Here is a 13,685-nt window from a genome sequence, read left to right as displayed (position 1 = left end):
GCCAAACAGATCCAGCCAGAGCAACATAACCTCCTCTCCACGCCATACAGATAGAGCGAGAGCAACACAACTTCCTCTCCACGCCAAACAGATAGAGCCAGAGCAACACAACCTCCTCTCCACACCTAACACATAGAGGCAGAGCAACACCACCTCCTCTCCACACCAAACAGACAGAGCAACACGACCTCATCCTCTCCACTGTGGAACCTAGAGAGAGGACCAGATTCTCGTTTTTATTTTACAGTTGCTTGGTAATGTAAACTTATGTTACCCATGCCAACAAGCCTCCTTGGACTGAATTAAATTGATAGAGAGGCTAAATCTCCTGGAGGACGGAGGTCCAGGTCTGTCAAGTGGCAGCAACAGCCAGGAGAGGCAGAGAGGTCCCAGTTAATGATGCTTTTTCTTTTTTTTAAACTCTTTTTTTATTTGAGAACAAAGAACATGAGGTCATCATGGGTGTTACAATGTCAGGTCACAGCACATTTTTGTAACTACATCTTAATATACAATGTCAAACTTCAATCAACAGTGTAAATACACAATCCATTTTTCCCAATACTTTTTTTCCAATTTCAGCCTTCAAATAAATGTGAGTCTTTCCATACAATATATTTCATTTACAATACCCCGTCTTTGGTCTAATGTTGGAGGATCAGTCTGCATCCATTTTCGAGTTATGGCTTTCTACCTACTTGCCAAGAGAATCTTTATTAAATATTTATCTTTGTGTAAAACATTTTCTGGTGTTTTTCCCAAGCATAGTGTAATGAAGTAGTACTTTAACTTTATTCCCATTATTTTATGAATCTCAGTTGCCACCTCTTGCCAATAAATGTTGTATTTTAGGGCATGCCTAAAAAATATGGAAATGATCAGCCATTGAGGTTCCACATTGCCTCCAAGAAAAGCCCCGGCTCTGCCTGCCTGTTTGCAGTGCTGTTAATTTAGGAGTGAGTTAATGATGCTTTTAAAGGGTTGGTACAGCCAAATAGAAGTATACACTTCAATATACAGTATATATATACACCCTACCCTCGTATACACCCTACTTGCAATTAACATGCAGTACTTTTATACTGTTAGGCATCTTCATCTGTAAATATGAATCATCTTTGTATCTTTGTAAAGATGAATGAACACTTCAAACAGTAGAAACAGCTCTTAAATTTCAGTTACTACTTTATAATGAAATGCAACGCACGTGTCACTGTCTAGATCAGCTATTCTCAACCCCTGGGCCGGGACCCACCGGTGTGCCTCAGAGAGCCACCTAGTGGGCCGCCAAGGTGCTTCCAAATGGTTAGATTAACCTGCTATTTTCTATTTCAGAGATTGTAGCGGGCTCTCTTTTAAAGCTAGAGTGACGATACTGGCATCATATGAAACTAGAAAAACCTAATGAATCCATCGGTACCAACCATGTCATACTACCTTGTCGGGAAGGAGGCTAAATAACGCTCCAAGGAAAAAGATATGTGAATGAAATTAGGTTCTATGGGTACCCACGAGTCTCCCCATTACAGGCATATATGTCACAGATGCAGTGACACAAAATTGAGCAATTTTTTTAAACCAGTAAAAGTATTCAGTGAGGAAATATGACCCTGAATACTTTGGATTCATAATGTCAGGCAGTGATGGGTGAGGGTAAGCTGAATATTTATGTGGGTCATTACACCTGACAGTGGCATAACACATATTTATAGCCCAGTTTGTCATTTATTTGGGAAGGTGGTCCTCGGAAATGTTTTAAAGGGGACATATTGTTAAAAAAAAGTGCGATTTTCATGTTTTTTTTTAATTATAAAGCAGGCTTAAGTCCTATATAAATACTGTGAAAGTATCGAAACGCTCAATCCACAGGGAAATACAAACAGCCCATATTCAGAAACTCTGCATTCGAAACAAGCTGTCAGGATTTCTGTCCATTTGTGATGTCACAAATATACAATATTTAGACCCTTTACACAGTTTTAAACATAAACATTCTAAATGTGTCCCAGTTCATTTCCTGGTTGCAGTGTATGTGAATGTCATCAGCTGACAGGAAGTACACATGGACCCAAACTGTCTGAAACGCTCCGTTTTAGCGCATTTCGACAGAATTGCAACAGAATTGCCTTGCTAGACAACAGAGTGTAAATACAGGTATATTCAGGCAGACAGTGTGAGGAAAATAAAGTTATTTTTTAACATTACAGCATGTAAACATGTTCTAGTAGAAACACAAAATACAAGTATGGACCTGAAAATGAGCATAATATGGGACCTTTAACAATCGGAAGTGGACCTGGAGTTACTAAAGGTTGAGAATCCCTGGTCTAGAATCTAGAGTCTAGATTCTAGACTCTAGAATCTCTAGACTAGATTCTAGATTCTACGGTTACTTATCGCCATGGAGACACCGGTCCTGCTGGCGGCGCTGTATTGTGGACTCTTCAGGGTTTTACTGCTGCTGTGATGTTGAAGGTGAAAGGTCAGTCTGTGTAACGTGTCAGCAGACTGTCACTTCACCGGTGTCACTCCACCCGACCGGCTGTCACTGTGACACACAACCTTTCATTACCCTAGCTGATCTTTTAATCCCGGTTAAAAATGGCCAAGAAGCGGAGAGAAAGACGAGAAAACGAGGGTCTGTCCTCGTCGAGTCAGGAGGAGGTGAAGGCGGATGCTAGTGAAGGAGTGAAAGGTGGGTTCTTCTTGTCTTTTGGCTGTGGTGGATAAATGAATGTAGAGCAAGGCAGAGGGAAGGAAACACTTATAGGTACATACTGATCTATTGAGCTATATATATATATATTGGTAGCGGTGCTTTGAGGTCAGAGCGGACAGCAGGACAGGAGCTAATGCTAGCCGAGAGCTAGCTGCTGTAACACACACAGCTAGGAACATCAGCCGAGCTGTGGCTAGTGGGTTAGCTAACTAATGAAGCACATAACGGGTTATCCTGTTGACGTAACGTTACCTAACATACACCCCACACACTGTTAGTAAAGTAGTGACTGTGATTTCATCACCCTGAATGTTAAAACGAGAGTTAAGCTCAGATAAGATAAGATAACGTTAGATGTTCCAGTAACAAAGACCATCAGTCCAACAGACCAGTCAGTGGTGGGGGAAGTGTTCAGATCCTTCACTCAGATAACAGTACAAAGACAACACTGTTTAAAAATGCTGCAAAGATTTGCGTTGAAAATGTTACTTAAGTTAATTGTCAGATGTACTGAAAGTATAATAAATAAATGTATTCTATGTGGTGAAAAGCCCCCCTTTTGATTGTTATACTATTATGAATTATTATTGCTGATAGATAGATAGATAGATAGATAGTAACTTTATTGATCCCGAGGGAAATTCATCACAGTTCCATAGTGCAAAACATGTTAGTAAAAAGGCAGAACAAAAGTTAGTTGTGCAAAGTACAAAAACATATACCAGATATAAAAATTCAAAGAGATGAAGAAAACTGTTAAAAGTGAATATAGTGCAGGGTAACAGCTGTGATACACGACTATTAAAAAAAAAGTGAATATAGTGCAGAAGAGACTGTTAAAAATGAGTATAGTGCAGGGTAACTCCAGTAGCTTAGTCTATGAAAGTGCACTGTGTGCATTATTATCTGTCCTTGTTTCAAGATTCAAGATGTTTATTGTCGCGCCTGTTATACAAGTACAATCGTGTGAAATGCTTTTTGCTGGTAAGCTCCATTAAAATAATAAATTATATTACAATTCTAAAAGGAAATACTTTTTACATGGCATATTAAGAACATATACATTAAGAACATATACAGTATAAGATATATAATTGAGGTACTTTTTGTTGGTCGAGGTGGAGCTAATTTTAACAAATTTGATCTACTGTTGCATAGTTTAATCTATAACAATACACCACATTTTATTCATTGTAATTTCTGTGTGTAAAATCCCAGTTTGTAACTACAGCTGTCAGGTAAATGTAGTGAAAGTAAAAAGTACAATACTGCAGATGACATTCCTGTCAAAAGTGACAGAAATGCACTAGGAGGAATATGTCTTGTTTGCACCTAATTCTTGTGTTTAATATGTTAATCAGTGACAGTTAGTGTTAATTTGCTATTTGTAATTTGCCTCGGTCTCCTCGGTTCCTCTCTCAATTATATCTCCTGAGTGCTGAAGTTGGTTAAAAAGCAACTATATACCCTAATTTCCTATAACATGACATCTCTATCTGACACCCTTTTAATGAAAGCATGATTTAACAGACTGGCTCAGAAACAACAAGTGTCTGTCTCGAGGGGGAGATTCAGTTCCCTGTAGGGCTCGAACAAGTGATGCAAAATTCATAAGCAAATTACACAAGGTGGCTATAGTTTGTCTGTTTTTATAGTAACTTCTTGATTTATTAGGTAAATAACTTATTGTCTTTCCCCCACAGAGGCTCAGCATACTGAAGGGGGCTCAGCACGCTGGTCTCTCCTGATTCTGGTGTCTATCTTCACCTGCGCTGCCTCAGTCATGTACCTGGTCTACAGGAACTTCCCAGAGCTTCCTGAGTAAGTTGCTTTGTGGATTATTAAACTTGATTAAATGTGGGTGGGTGGAGAGACAATGTACTTATTTTGTGTTCACAAATAACACTGTTAGTTCTTATTCAGAATTTATGGGTTTTTCAGGTTACACACTTAAAATCTAAGATACATTTTTGAGCAGTCACAAAAGGATTTGCACATGTGGACAGTGGATTTTGGTTTGCTTGGGGGTTGTTTGTTTCAGTGTGAGCTGTAGTAATGAAACTGTGACCTGTTATTTTCACTTTCATAATTACCAAATGCAAAACTCTCATTATTTTGTCGATGTTTCTGACCAATGTAAAGTTAGTGGCTATTTTAACACCCTGTAGTACTACAGTGAGTTTATTTCCAGGGCAAAACATTATTAATAAAGTACTTTACCAAGAGACATTAACAGGAGAGTAGAAATACCAGGTATGCTGGATAAAACATAGAAACATACAAACCAGAAAATATAAAACAATTTTGTACTGATTTAGCTTCTTTAGATTTTGAGAAAGGTTGTTGCAAAAGCTGAATCACCTTAGACCCCAGCTTTGACCTTGGAATAGCTGCTGTCCTCAGACCTGCTGAGGCTTATGGTTGTATGAAGGGACAGTAAAAAAAAGTAAATGATTTAAGTAAATCCTAAAGTTAACAGGTCACCTAATAAAGAGCTCAGCACTGGGGCAGTGTTGGATCTACATAATGTTGTTGTTGTAGGACCATTGTAGCAGAGGAGTAGACTTAAGGCTGCATTCACACGAGATCGGGCGGTGCAGCGACCATTCATTTTCAATTGGGGTTATGCGTTTGGGCTGTGGCGGCCTCAGGGGCCGCCGGAAAAATGCAGTGGCCTGCGGCGGAAAAGTAGAAACGGAATCAACTTTCATCAGCATTTTATGCAATCAAGTTTTGGTATATGCATTGTATTGTCATGAAAACAAGCTAAAAAGTTATTTTTTGTAAAGTATGTTTGACTAAAGATTATATATTTTTTGTTTTCAGTGATGAAATGGAGAAAATTAAGATCCCTAAAGACATGGATGATGCCAAAGCTTTGGGAACTGTGCTGTCCAAATACAAAGACACCTACTACTCCCAAGTGTTGGTGGCCTACTTCGCAACATATATTTTGTATCCTTGGATAATCTATCTACCTACCTATGTTAACTTAGCTTCCTTTTGGAGATGTTTTCAGAACTGCCCTTTTGAAATTCAGGTCTTCAAAGACAGTCTGTTTTCCAGTGATAGTTTGTAGCAACAATTCAGTTAATCTGTTTTTAACTAGGGTCAGAAGTTTACCAAAATCTTCTGAGAACACCTGAGCAGATTCAGGTTCTTGATCTTGTGATGCCACCATGATAAACACTACAGCTTCTTTCAGTTGTGCCCATGTTTGGGCTGACGAAACCCATCAAGCAGCATGTCCTCCATCGGAAACAGCTCAGTATCAGACGGAAATAATCTCAGTCATTCATCACGCGAGTGTCAAAGAGTATAGGCTCTGAATCTGCTGGAACAAGTCAAGACAATGACATTATGGCTTCAGGCCATTTGTTATCTCTATCGTAAAGAAGTGTATGTGAGCTTTGGCTTGGGTGTGCAGACAGTCAAATCTTAAGCTACTCAGAATTATCAGTTTAGTTGACCTTTCCCATAGGACTGACAATATGAAGATAAAGATGGTGTTGAACTAGCTGGAGAAATACATAACATCATTTTATTCCCCCTGTGTATTTCTTTCTCCTTTTAATATGGACAGCATCAAATCAAAGATTCTACAGAAAGACCAGCAGTGCTTACAGGAATATGCTTTTGATGTCTTCATTATTATTATTAACCTATTATTATTTTATTTGATGCGTATGCCTGAGTGATAACTGTATGTTTTTACAAAGTCGTTCACCTTGACGCTTCTTACAGCCTCCAGACATTTGCGATCCCTGGATCCATCTTCCTCAGCATCCTGTCTGGATATCTATACCCTTTCCCCTTGGCTCTGTTCTTAGTCTGCCTGGTGAGTGAGGAATGACGGTATGAAATGTATAATTGAAAACAAATGTTGTATTGTATGATGAGCAACTGTGCACTGAAATAGTTGCCACGAGACACACTTGGTAAGGATTTAGATACACATGCTCTGTTTTGCAAGAATGGATCGTGCCTCTTAAACATTATTTTTTTATAAATTTCAATGAAGTCATATTTGAAAATTTAAATCTGGCAGGTATTGGAGCAGACAAGAGTGTAAAGAATCTTAAACAATACATTAACATTGGCTGTGCTTATATTTTTAATAAGGAAAATGTCACCTTCAAATGAACAAACAGAGTCTATCTGTGCTGTAATAGTCAGGTCAGTTTTATCTATAAAGCCCAATATCATAAATTTGTCTCAAGGGGCTTTACGCTCTGTACAGCATACGGCACCCTCTATCCTTAGACCCTTGATTCAGATAACGAAAATCTCCCTAAAAGACTCCTTTAACAGACAGACATACAGTACAATGCCATAGATGTGTGTACAACATGTCATGTGCCTGTGTTGCATCACAGGCATTTGTGGCCACTCGTGGTTGGATTTTTTCTTCTGTCATGTTTTGTTCCTGTGCTGAAGAAGTCCCTGCTCTTTTCAAATGTGATGTTTTTGCTGTGACATACAGGAAGGGCAGCGGCTAGCGGTGGCATCTCTGCCAGCTGAGCTGCCACCTGCTGTGTGTGGATTGGAAGTAACCAATGTTTTCGTACTTTGTGTTTTTTCTGTTGGCAGTGCTCTGGCCTTGGTGCTTCCTTTTGCTACATGCTATCATATCAAGTGGGCAGACCCATTGTCTACAAATATCTCACAGAGAGAGCACAGAAATGGTCCCAGCAGGTAAAAAGCCTTATAACTGAAAATGTACTGTGAGTAGAGGGTATATTTGTATGAACAATTCTACGTTTTCTTTTGTATTAATCGTATACAATTACCATTTTGTAAGGCACAACTGTGCCATCTAATGTAGTCCAACACAATGGCTCTGCAGTAAAAGCTTCTATTGTTCAGTATTTATTTATGCACCCTGTATGAATGATGTTAATTCAGCTTTAAGGGAGGCTGAAGTCGGTTTTACCCAAAATAAATACTGGTACTGTAAAATATTATGTAACTGTTACTGAAATTACTATAACGACAAAGGTACTGATACTGTCAATATAAACTGATCATTAGGAAATTCACAGATAGGATTTACTGGTAATTCAGTGCATATGATTTACGAAATGTTCTGCTCATGACTTTCTGCCTGCAGGTTGACAAACATAGAGATCATTTAATCAATTACATCATCTTCCTGAGGATAACCCCCTTTCTACCCAACTGGTTCATCAACATCACCTCACCTGTCATCAATGTGCCTTTGGGGATTTTCTTCATCGGTACCTTTCTCGGTAAGACTTTCTATCCCTTCTGACTGTCTAGACCTTATTTTGGTATTCGTTGTTGTCACTGACTCACCTGTATTCAACCTGGCTGATTCACAGGAGTGGCACCGCCATCCTTTGTAGCGATCAACGCGGGTACGACACTGTACAAACTGACCACAGCTGGCGAGGCCGTGTCCTGGAACTCTCTGGCTGTGCTCGGCGTACTCGCCGTGCTCTCCATCTTGCCCGTCTGCTTCCAGAAAAAGCTGCAGAAGAAACTAGAGTAGAACATTAAACACCTCAGCACCTCATCTGCTGGCTGATCCCGGCATCCCCCTCCCCTCGGCTCAGGAACGTGCAGCTGTCCCTCAAGTTGCTCTGCCTCTGTCTCATACGTCAGCTGCTGGTGGGAGAATCTCTGACCACAACAAGCGCTCATTGACCACAAAATGCATGCAGTGGTGGGTGGTTCCTGATGTTAAGTGTAAACTGGCCGCTGCTTGCACAAGTTTTTCGGTTTCTGTGAATTTTATTGTCGATTGTGCATTTCTTGTAAATAAGAGATTTGTTTTGGTTTTTATTTAAGGCACTGCTCATTATTTTATGATTTTGCCAGACAATTAAAGGTGCTACTTGTAGGATGTTGGAGTAATACTCATCATTGTGATAGTTTTCATGGGGAAAAGGGTTTCTCTTTTCTTGCTAGAAACTGCTAAAAACGATGTAATCAGTACCTCGTTGAGGCTGTTGTTTTATTACCGGAACAACTTTTACTACTACATTTGCTTTTGGCAGTAGCATATCAACTTGTACATCCTGTTTGTAGCACCTTTAACTTCCACGCCCTTTTTCATATTTATTTTAACATGCTTGTGTCTAACTTCAACCGAATGAAGTGTACCACCACAGCAATAACTGTCACACTACTGTTGAAAGTGGATTTTTAAAAAAGTAAGTTTTGATACCTGGTGCTTGCCTCGGCAAACATATGCAGTGTGGAAAGAATGAAACTGCGGAGAAGAAAAGTGGGATGACTGATCTTGTTGACATGTGGGTGAGTTCCTGTGTTCTTCCTTGAAAGGTGCCTGGATCCACTGCCACACACACTTTCACCCACTTTTGCTCATACTAGTAGCCACTATAACTTGTAAAGAACAGACTAAGCTGATGTAATATTTCCTCACAGCACATCCACGTTGCAGGATGCCGAACAAATTTTGTATTTTATGTTAAGAAGCGAGCATAGATGTCAAGACAACTGATTTATGTGGTAAAAAGTACTGTATGCAACCCAGAAAAGTTAATGAAAAGCCAAACAGACTCCTCTTGGTTTGTAAATTTGAAAAGGGTGAGATGGGTTCTCCTAAAGTTTTGCATATGGTAATGATAATGCACCTCCTAGGTGTGTCCTTCTCCACCCAGTGGTATTGTTTGGTATGCCAGTATAGAAATGGAGATGAAGTGGATGATACACCAGTGCCCTCAATAAGACTGCCAACGGACTGAGGTATCCAAGCCTTACCTAGCTTTTTACTGCTTCCATTCTTCACCAGGTGAAATCTAATACGATGCCTGATTTATGTTTTTAGTCTTTAAATTGTTTTGAATGTCTAATTTTTGTGTCCCGTGCTCTAAAAGCTAACTGAATTTTTCATTTAGGTGTTTTTAATTTTTTGCCTGAAGGTAACTTATTGCTGCTGCTTAAAAGCATTCTGGACGGTTACTGGAGACATTGATGCAGTGAATGTACATGCAGGTAACTTATTCAACACACTTTTCTTTAATCTCTTAAAAGGTCTCATTCATAGAGGCAGTTGGTTTGGTGCATTTTTGCGATTTCCTGTTTTTACTTTATTGTCTTATTATTCAGCAGCTTCACTGTGTACTGCTGTAATATTATTAACCTCTCAAACCCAGATACATAAACATCAATCTATGTGAAACTTAAACTGTTCTACTGTATGGGGATACTTATGTCTTAGCATTTTCTGCTTTCATACTGGTCGTAGCAGGACGCTACTTCTTTCAAAGACTGTTGGGTTGTTTTTATGATTCTTACTGGTTTATGTGAGAACAGCATTCGTACTACTGGGGTTGACTGTTGTCTTGGAAAATGTATCTTCACTAAGGTGGTTGAATCAAGTGCTAAATAATATAAATTGCTCCTAAAAATCTTATTTTTTGTCTTAATACTTAAGTTTGATTAACTTCTTGGAATTTCTTGATAATTCTAAATTTGACAAAACATAAAAAATGATAGATTTCATTGATTTTTTTTTCTCTAATTGTTACAATATTTACACCTAAACTTATTCTAATCTTCACGCTACACATATACTCAAATTGGATATATTCTTGCTGTTTTTTGTCCTATTACCCTATCAAAGATAATTTGTGTAGTCCTCTGTTAACATTTCAAAAAGCAGTATTATTTTGTACTGAGCAGTGATGTATTGCAGTATGAAGTGTTTACAGATTGCACATGTCTGTCCTATCTAATCAAATTTGTTTTATATTTATTGAATTATTAAAATTATCTTTACAGAATACGATTGAGTTTTGAGAGTTCTCTCTAAAGAGTGCATGTTTGCAGCAGGAAATCATCATAAAGCCTAATAGCCTTTTGTGGAGGCAAAACTACAAAATTGATTCATTGGGATTCTTTCCCAGCAATTATGTATTAAGCTTGTGAATAGACTGGGCTCTCCATAGAACATGCAGTAAACTTCAGAGACACATAAACAAAAGCATTTGTCTCTATAGCCCAAAGAAAAAAGGTTGACACTGGCATTTCAGTGTGTGTTTTAAACCATGAACAAAATGTTATTATGTATATTCTATATACTGTACATGTCAAGTCTGACTGAACAAGAGTGAGGTTTAGTGCCACCAGGTGGTGACATTGTAACATACCTGCTAAGCAGTGGTCTGTTGGATAACATGACATTCACCCTAATATACTGTGATGTGCTGCAGTGTGAATGCTTATAACATGCATTAATCAGGGGGAATTTTACATTTAATTCAATACTAAAAAATAAAACTATGATGTTTCTTAATAATTAAAAAGTAGGAAAATGGGATCTCTGGGATAGATGTATGTTCTTCTCTGACCTGCAATGACATGGCCTTTATTAGACACATGACCAATAGTGAAATATAAACCTCACTTTTGTTATAGTAAAAAGATTTGTTACAACTGGACATTCAGATAAACAATTTTCTGTATTTAGTATTCAGTATTACATTCAAGCACCGTTCGCTCTGTACACTTTACAGATGACTGTTCTACTGTATTAATTATTAATACCATTACATCACATAAAGAAACACAGGGTTAAATTAGATGCTTCTCTAGAAATAAATAACTGCAAATTCATTGCTTCAAAACAAAGTGCCAAATATAATATAATACAATAAAATGCACCATAATTCTAACTACACTAGCTGCTGAGCAGGTTAACAATAATTCCTGTCAGGTTAATGGCTGTGTTACTTTATGGATTTAAGGCAGATGATTACAGCTGTTGTGCAGTTAATGGACCACAATGCATTTCGACTGCAACGCTCTGATTTCTATGGATGTGTGAAGCCAGAGACAAAACCGGATCTGATGAAAACCTCCTTCAAAATAATACAATAATTAGTCTCAACTGCAAAAGTTGGGTGAAATAATAATATAGTAAAGTAACTACCCCACATGGATACACAAACTAACTAAGATGACTGTTTTGACATATCATGTGTGCATTAATAAAAGAGGAAAAAGAAGACAAGTCACACTCAAAATATAATAAATTGTACAAATATGGCAGAATTTGTAGACCGGTAGTTGTATTTCTTGAACCACTGCAGATTAGATGGTAGAGTGTATATAAACTATAAACCAGGAGGATTATTTTGACAAATATAATTTAACAAAATATATAGGTTTAAATAAAAATACAACCTGACCTGAAAACGTTCAATGAAAAGGTGAAACACTGGCTGAAACTAAACCAAACCTGTGATCACTGATTTCTGATTGGGAACATATATTTGTTAATTGATTGTAATGTACGATGTTGCATTATGTGATTTTATGTATGATGTATTATTATGTATTTTTATGTTTTCTTAAAAGCCTAACCAGGGACAAGGTCTGCAAATTAGCTATGGCTAGAAGTCCGATATACATTGCATTGGTTGCACTTTAATTAAGTGTAACAATGCCTACATGTGTTGTCCCTGTCAAATAAATTAAGAAATAAATAAAATGAAATAAAAGAGGAAAAAGAAGACAGTACAAAAGTCACACACAATATATCACCAATTGTGCCTGTACTTTTTTTCTTTTCTTAGAGTGTATATAAACTATAAACCAGGAGGATTATTTTAACAAATATAATCTAACAGTGTCCATTTTAATCTCCAAATGTTACTATTGAACAATATGGCTGGAAGGTTTTTTTTTTCTTACCACTAGATCTCATAGCTAAATACTAGATTGATATATTTTTTTTCCTGTACTCAATATGATTTTTTTTTATATTCTTGTTATATATTCATGTCATACTTATTCTTTTGTGTATTCATTTTTTACTTGTATTCTTTTTTTCAATTTCTGTTTGCAAAGATAAAAACCCCACATATTTAATGACGATACAGGCCAACAGCAACATTTTTTAAATTAGATAATAAATAAATATAAGAATTAATTAATACAAAAGTTTCTCGTCTAGATATCTTTTTCCTGTACTCAATATGATTTTTTATATTCTTGTTATATATTCATGTCATACTTATTCTTTTGTGTATTCATTTTTTACTTGTTTCATGTATTCTTTTTTTCAATTTCTGTTTGCAAAGATAAAAACCCCACATATTTAATGACAATACAGGTCAACAGCAGCATTTTTAAAATTAGATAATAAATAAATAAATATAAGAATTAATTAATACAAAAGTTTCTCGTCTAGATATTTTTAATTAATACAAAAAAAGGTTTCTCGTCTAGATATTTTTTTCCTGTGCTCAATATGATTTTTTATATTCTTGTTATATATTCAATAATTATATATATAATATAATATAGTATATACTTATATAAATAATTATGTAATTTATTTATTTTTAATTTAATTTAATTAAATTTTTTATTTTGTATTTATTTTTTATATTTATTTTTTATTATTATTTATATTATATAATAAGAAGAAGAATTAATTAATACAAAAATGAGAGTTTCTCGTCTGTTATAAACGGTGTTTTATTGTGAAGGGCCTGGGCCGGATGTGTGGTAGCCGTTGCTGTTAGGTCAGCAGAGAGCAGGCTAACTGGAGCTAGCTCAGAGTCAGCCCTGATTTAGAGCTTCGCAGTAACACAGCAGCATCCGTGATGATGATGGCTGCAGAGAGAAATCACTCCTCCAGGTTCCTCTAATATGCTCCCTGTTGGGAGGATAAAGGAACCACTGGACCAGCCTCAGAATGACCACCGGATTCAGCTCCGGTTCCTGCCGGTTCGCAGACTATTTTGTGATCTGCGGACTCGACACCGACAGCGGACTGGAGCCAGACGAACTGTCCGGTAAGAACAGCAGAGCAACCGTCGTCAGGGGGGGAATGACGGGCTGAGGGAGGAAGGGACGAAGGGGTTATAACATCATGTCAGCTTTATTATTCAGCATTTACTGTATGTTAACGTGTTTATGTATTAGTGTTATGTGTTTAACATTAATATCAACGGACACACCGTCAGGC

The 13,685-nt window shown here is 37.2% G+C and overlaps 2 protein-coding genes across 3 annotated transcripts in view; both read left to right on the top strand.

Annotated features, from left to right (window-relative positions):
• The first annotated feature begins 2,440 nt into the window (after positions 1 to 2,440).
• tmem41b (transmembrane protein 41B) lies at positions 2,441 to 10,493 on the top strand. The gene is made up of 7 exons (XM_074617234.1): positions 2,441 to 2,695; positions 4,423 to 4,540; positions 5,546 to 5,674; positions 6,464 to 6,557; positions 7,310 to 7,414; positions 7,830 to 7,968; positions 8,062 to 10,493. The coding sequence occupies exons 1-7, from the start codon at positions 2,602 to 2,604 to the stop codon at positions 8,229 to 8,231; spliced, it is 849 nt and encodes a 282-aa protein (XP_074473335.1). The 5' UTR covers positions 2,441 to 2,601; the 3' UTR covers positions 8,232 to 10,493.
• Positions 10,494 to 13,254: 2,761 nt separating this feature from the next.
• The window catches only part of dennd5a (DENN/MADD domain containing 5A), a 38,832-nt gene continuing 38,401 nt past the window's right edge, over positions 13,255 to 13,685 (top strand). Inside the window, exon 1 of one of the 2 annotated variants that reach the window (XM_074616999.1) lies at positions 13,255 to 13,512. In XM_074616999.1, coding sequence (XP_074473100.1) covers positions 13,413 to 13,512 — 100 coding nt within the window. In that variant the 5' untranslated portion in view covers positions 13,255 to 13,412. The remainder of the gene's footprint in view (positions 13,513 to 13,685) is intronic. The other variant, XM_074617007.1, reaches the window with a different exon arrangement.

This window comes from Sebastes fasciatus, chromosome 2, assembly GCF_043250625.1.
Source record: "Sebastes fasciatus isolate fSebFas1 chromosome 2, fSebFas1.pri, whole genome shotgun sequence".
In the NCBI taxonomy this organism is placed as follows: domain Eukaryota; kingdom Metazoa; phylum Chordata; class Actinopteri; order Perciformes; family Sebastidae; genus Sebastes; species Sebastes fasciatus.
Note: the sequence above shows the minus strand (reverse complement) of the source record. Positions and strands in the feature narration are given on the sequence as shown.

Bases quoted from the DNA above. Each gene is read 5' to 3' on its own strand.
- tmem41b (XM_074617234.1), top strand. From the start codon at position 2,602: ATGGCCAAGAAGCGGAGAGAAAGACGAGAAAACGAGGGTCTGTCCTCG. The intron at 6,558-7,309 runs GTGAGTGAGGAA...TTCTGTTGGCAG, and splicing joins CTCTGTTCTTAGTCTGCCTG to TGCTCTGGCCTTGGTGCTTC. The intron at 7,969-8,061 runs GTAAGACTTTCT...GCTGATTCACAG, and splicing joins CTTCATCGGTACCTTTCTCG to GAGTGGCACCGCCATCCTTT.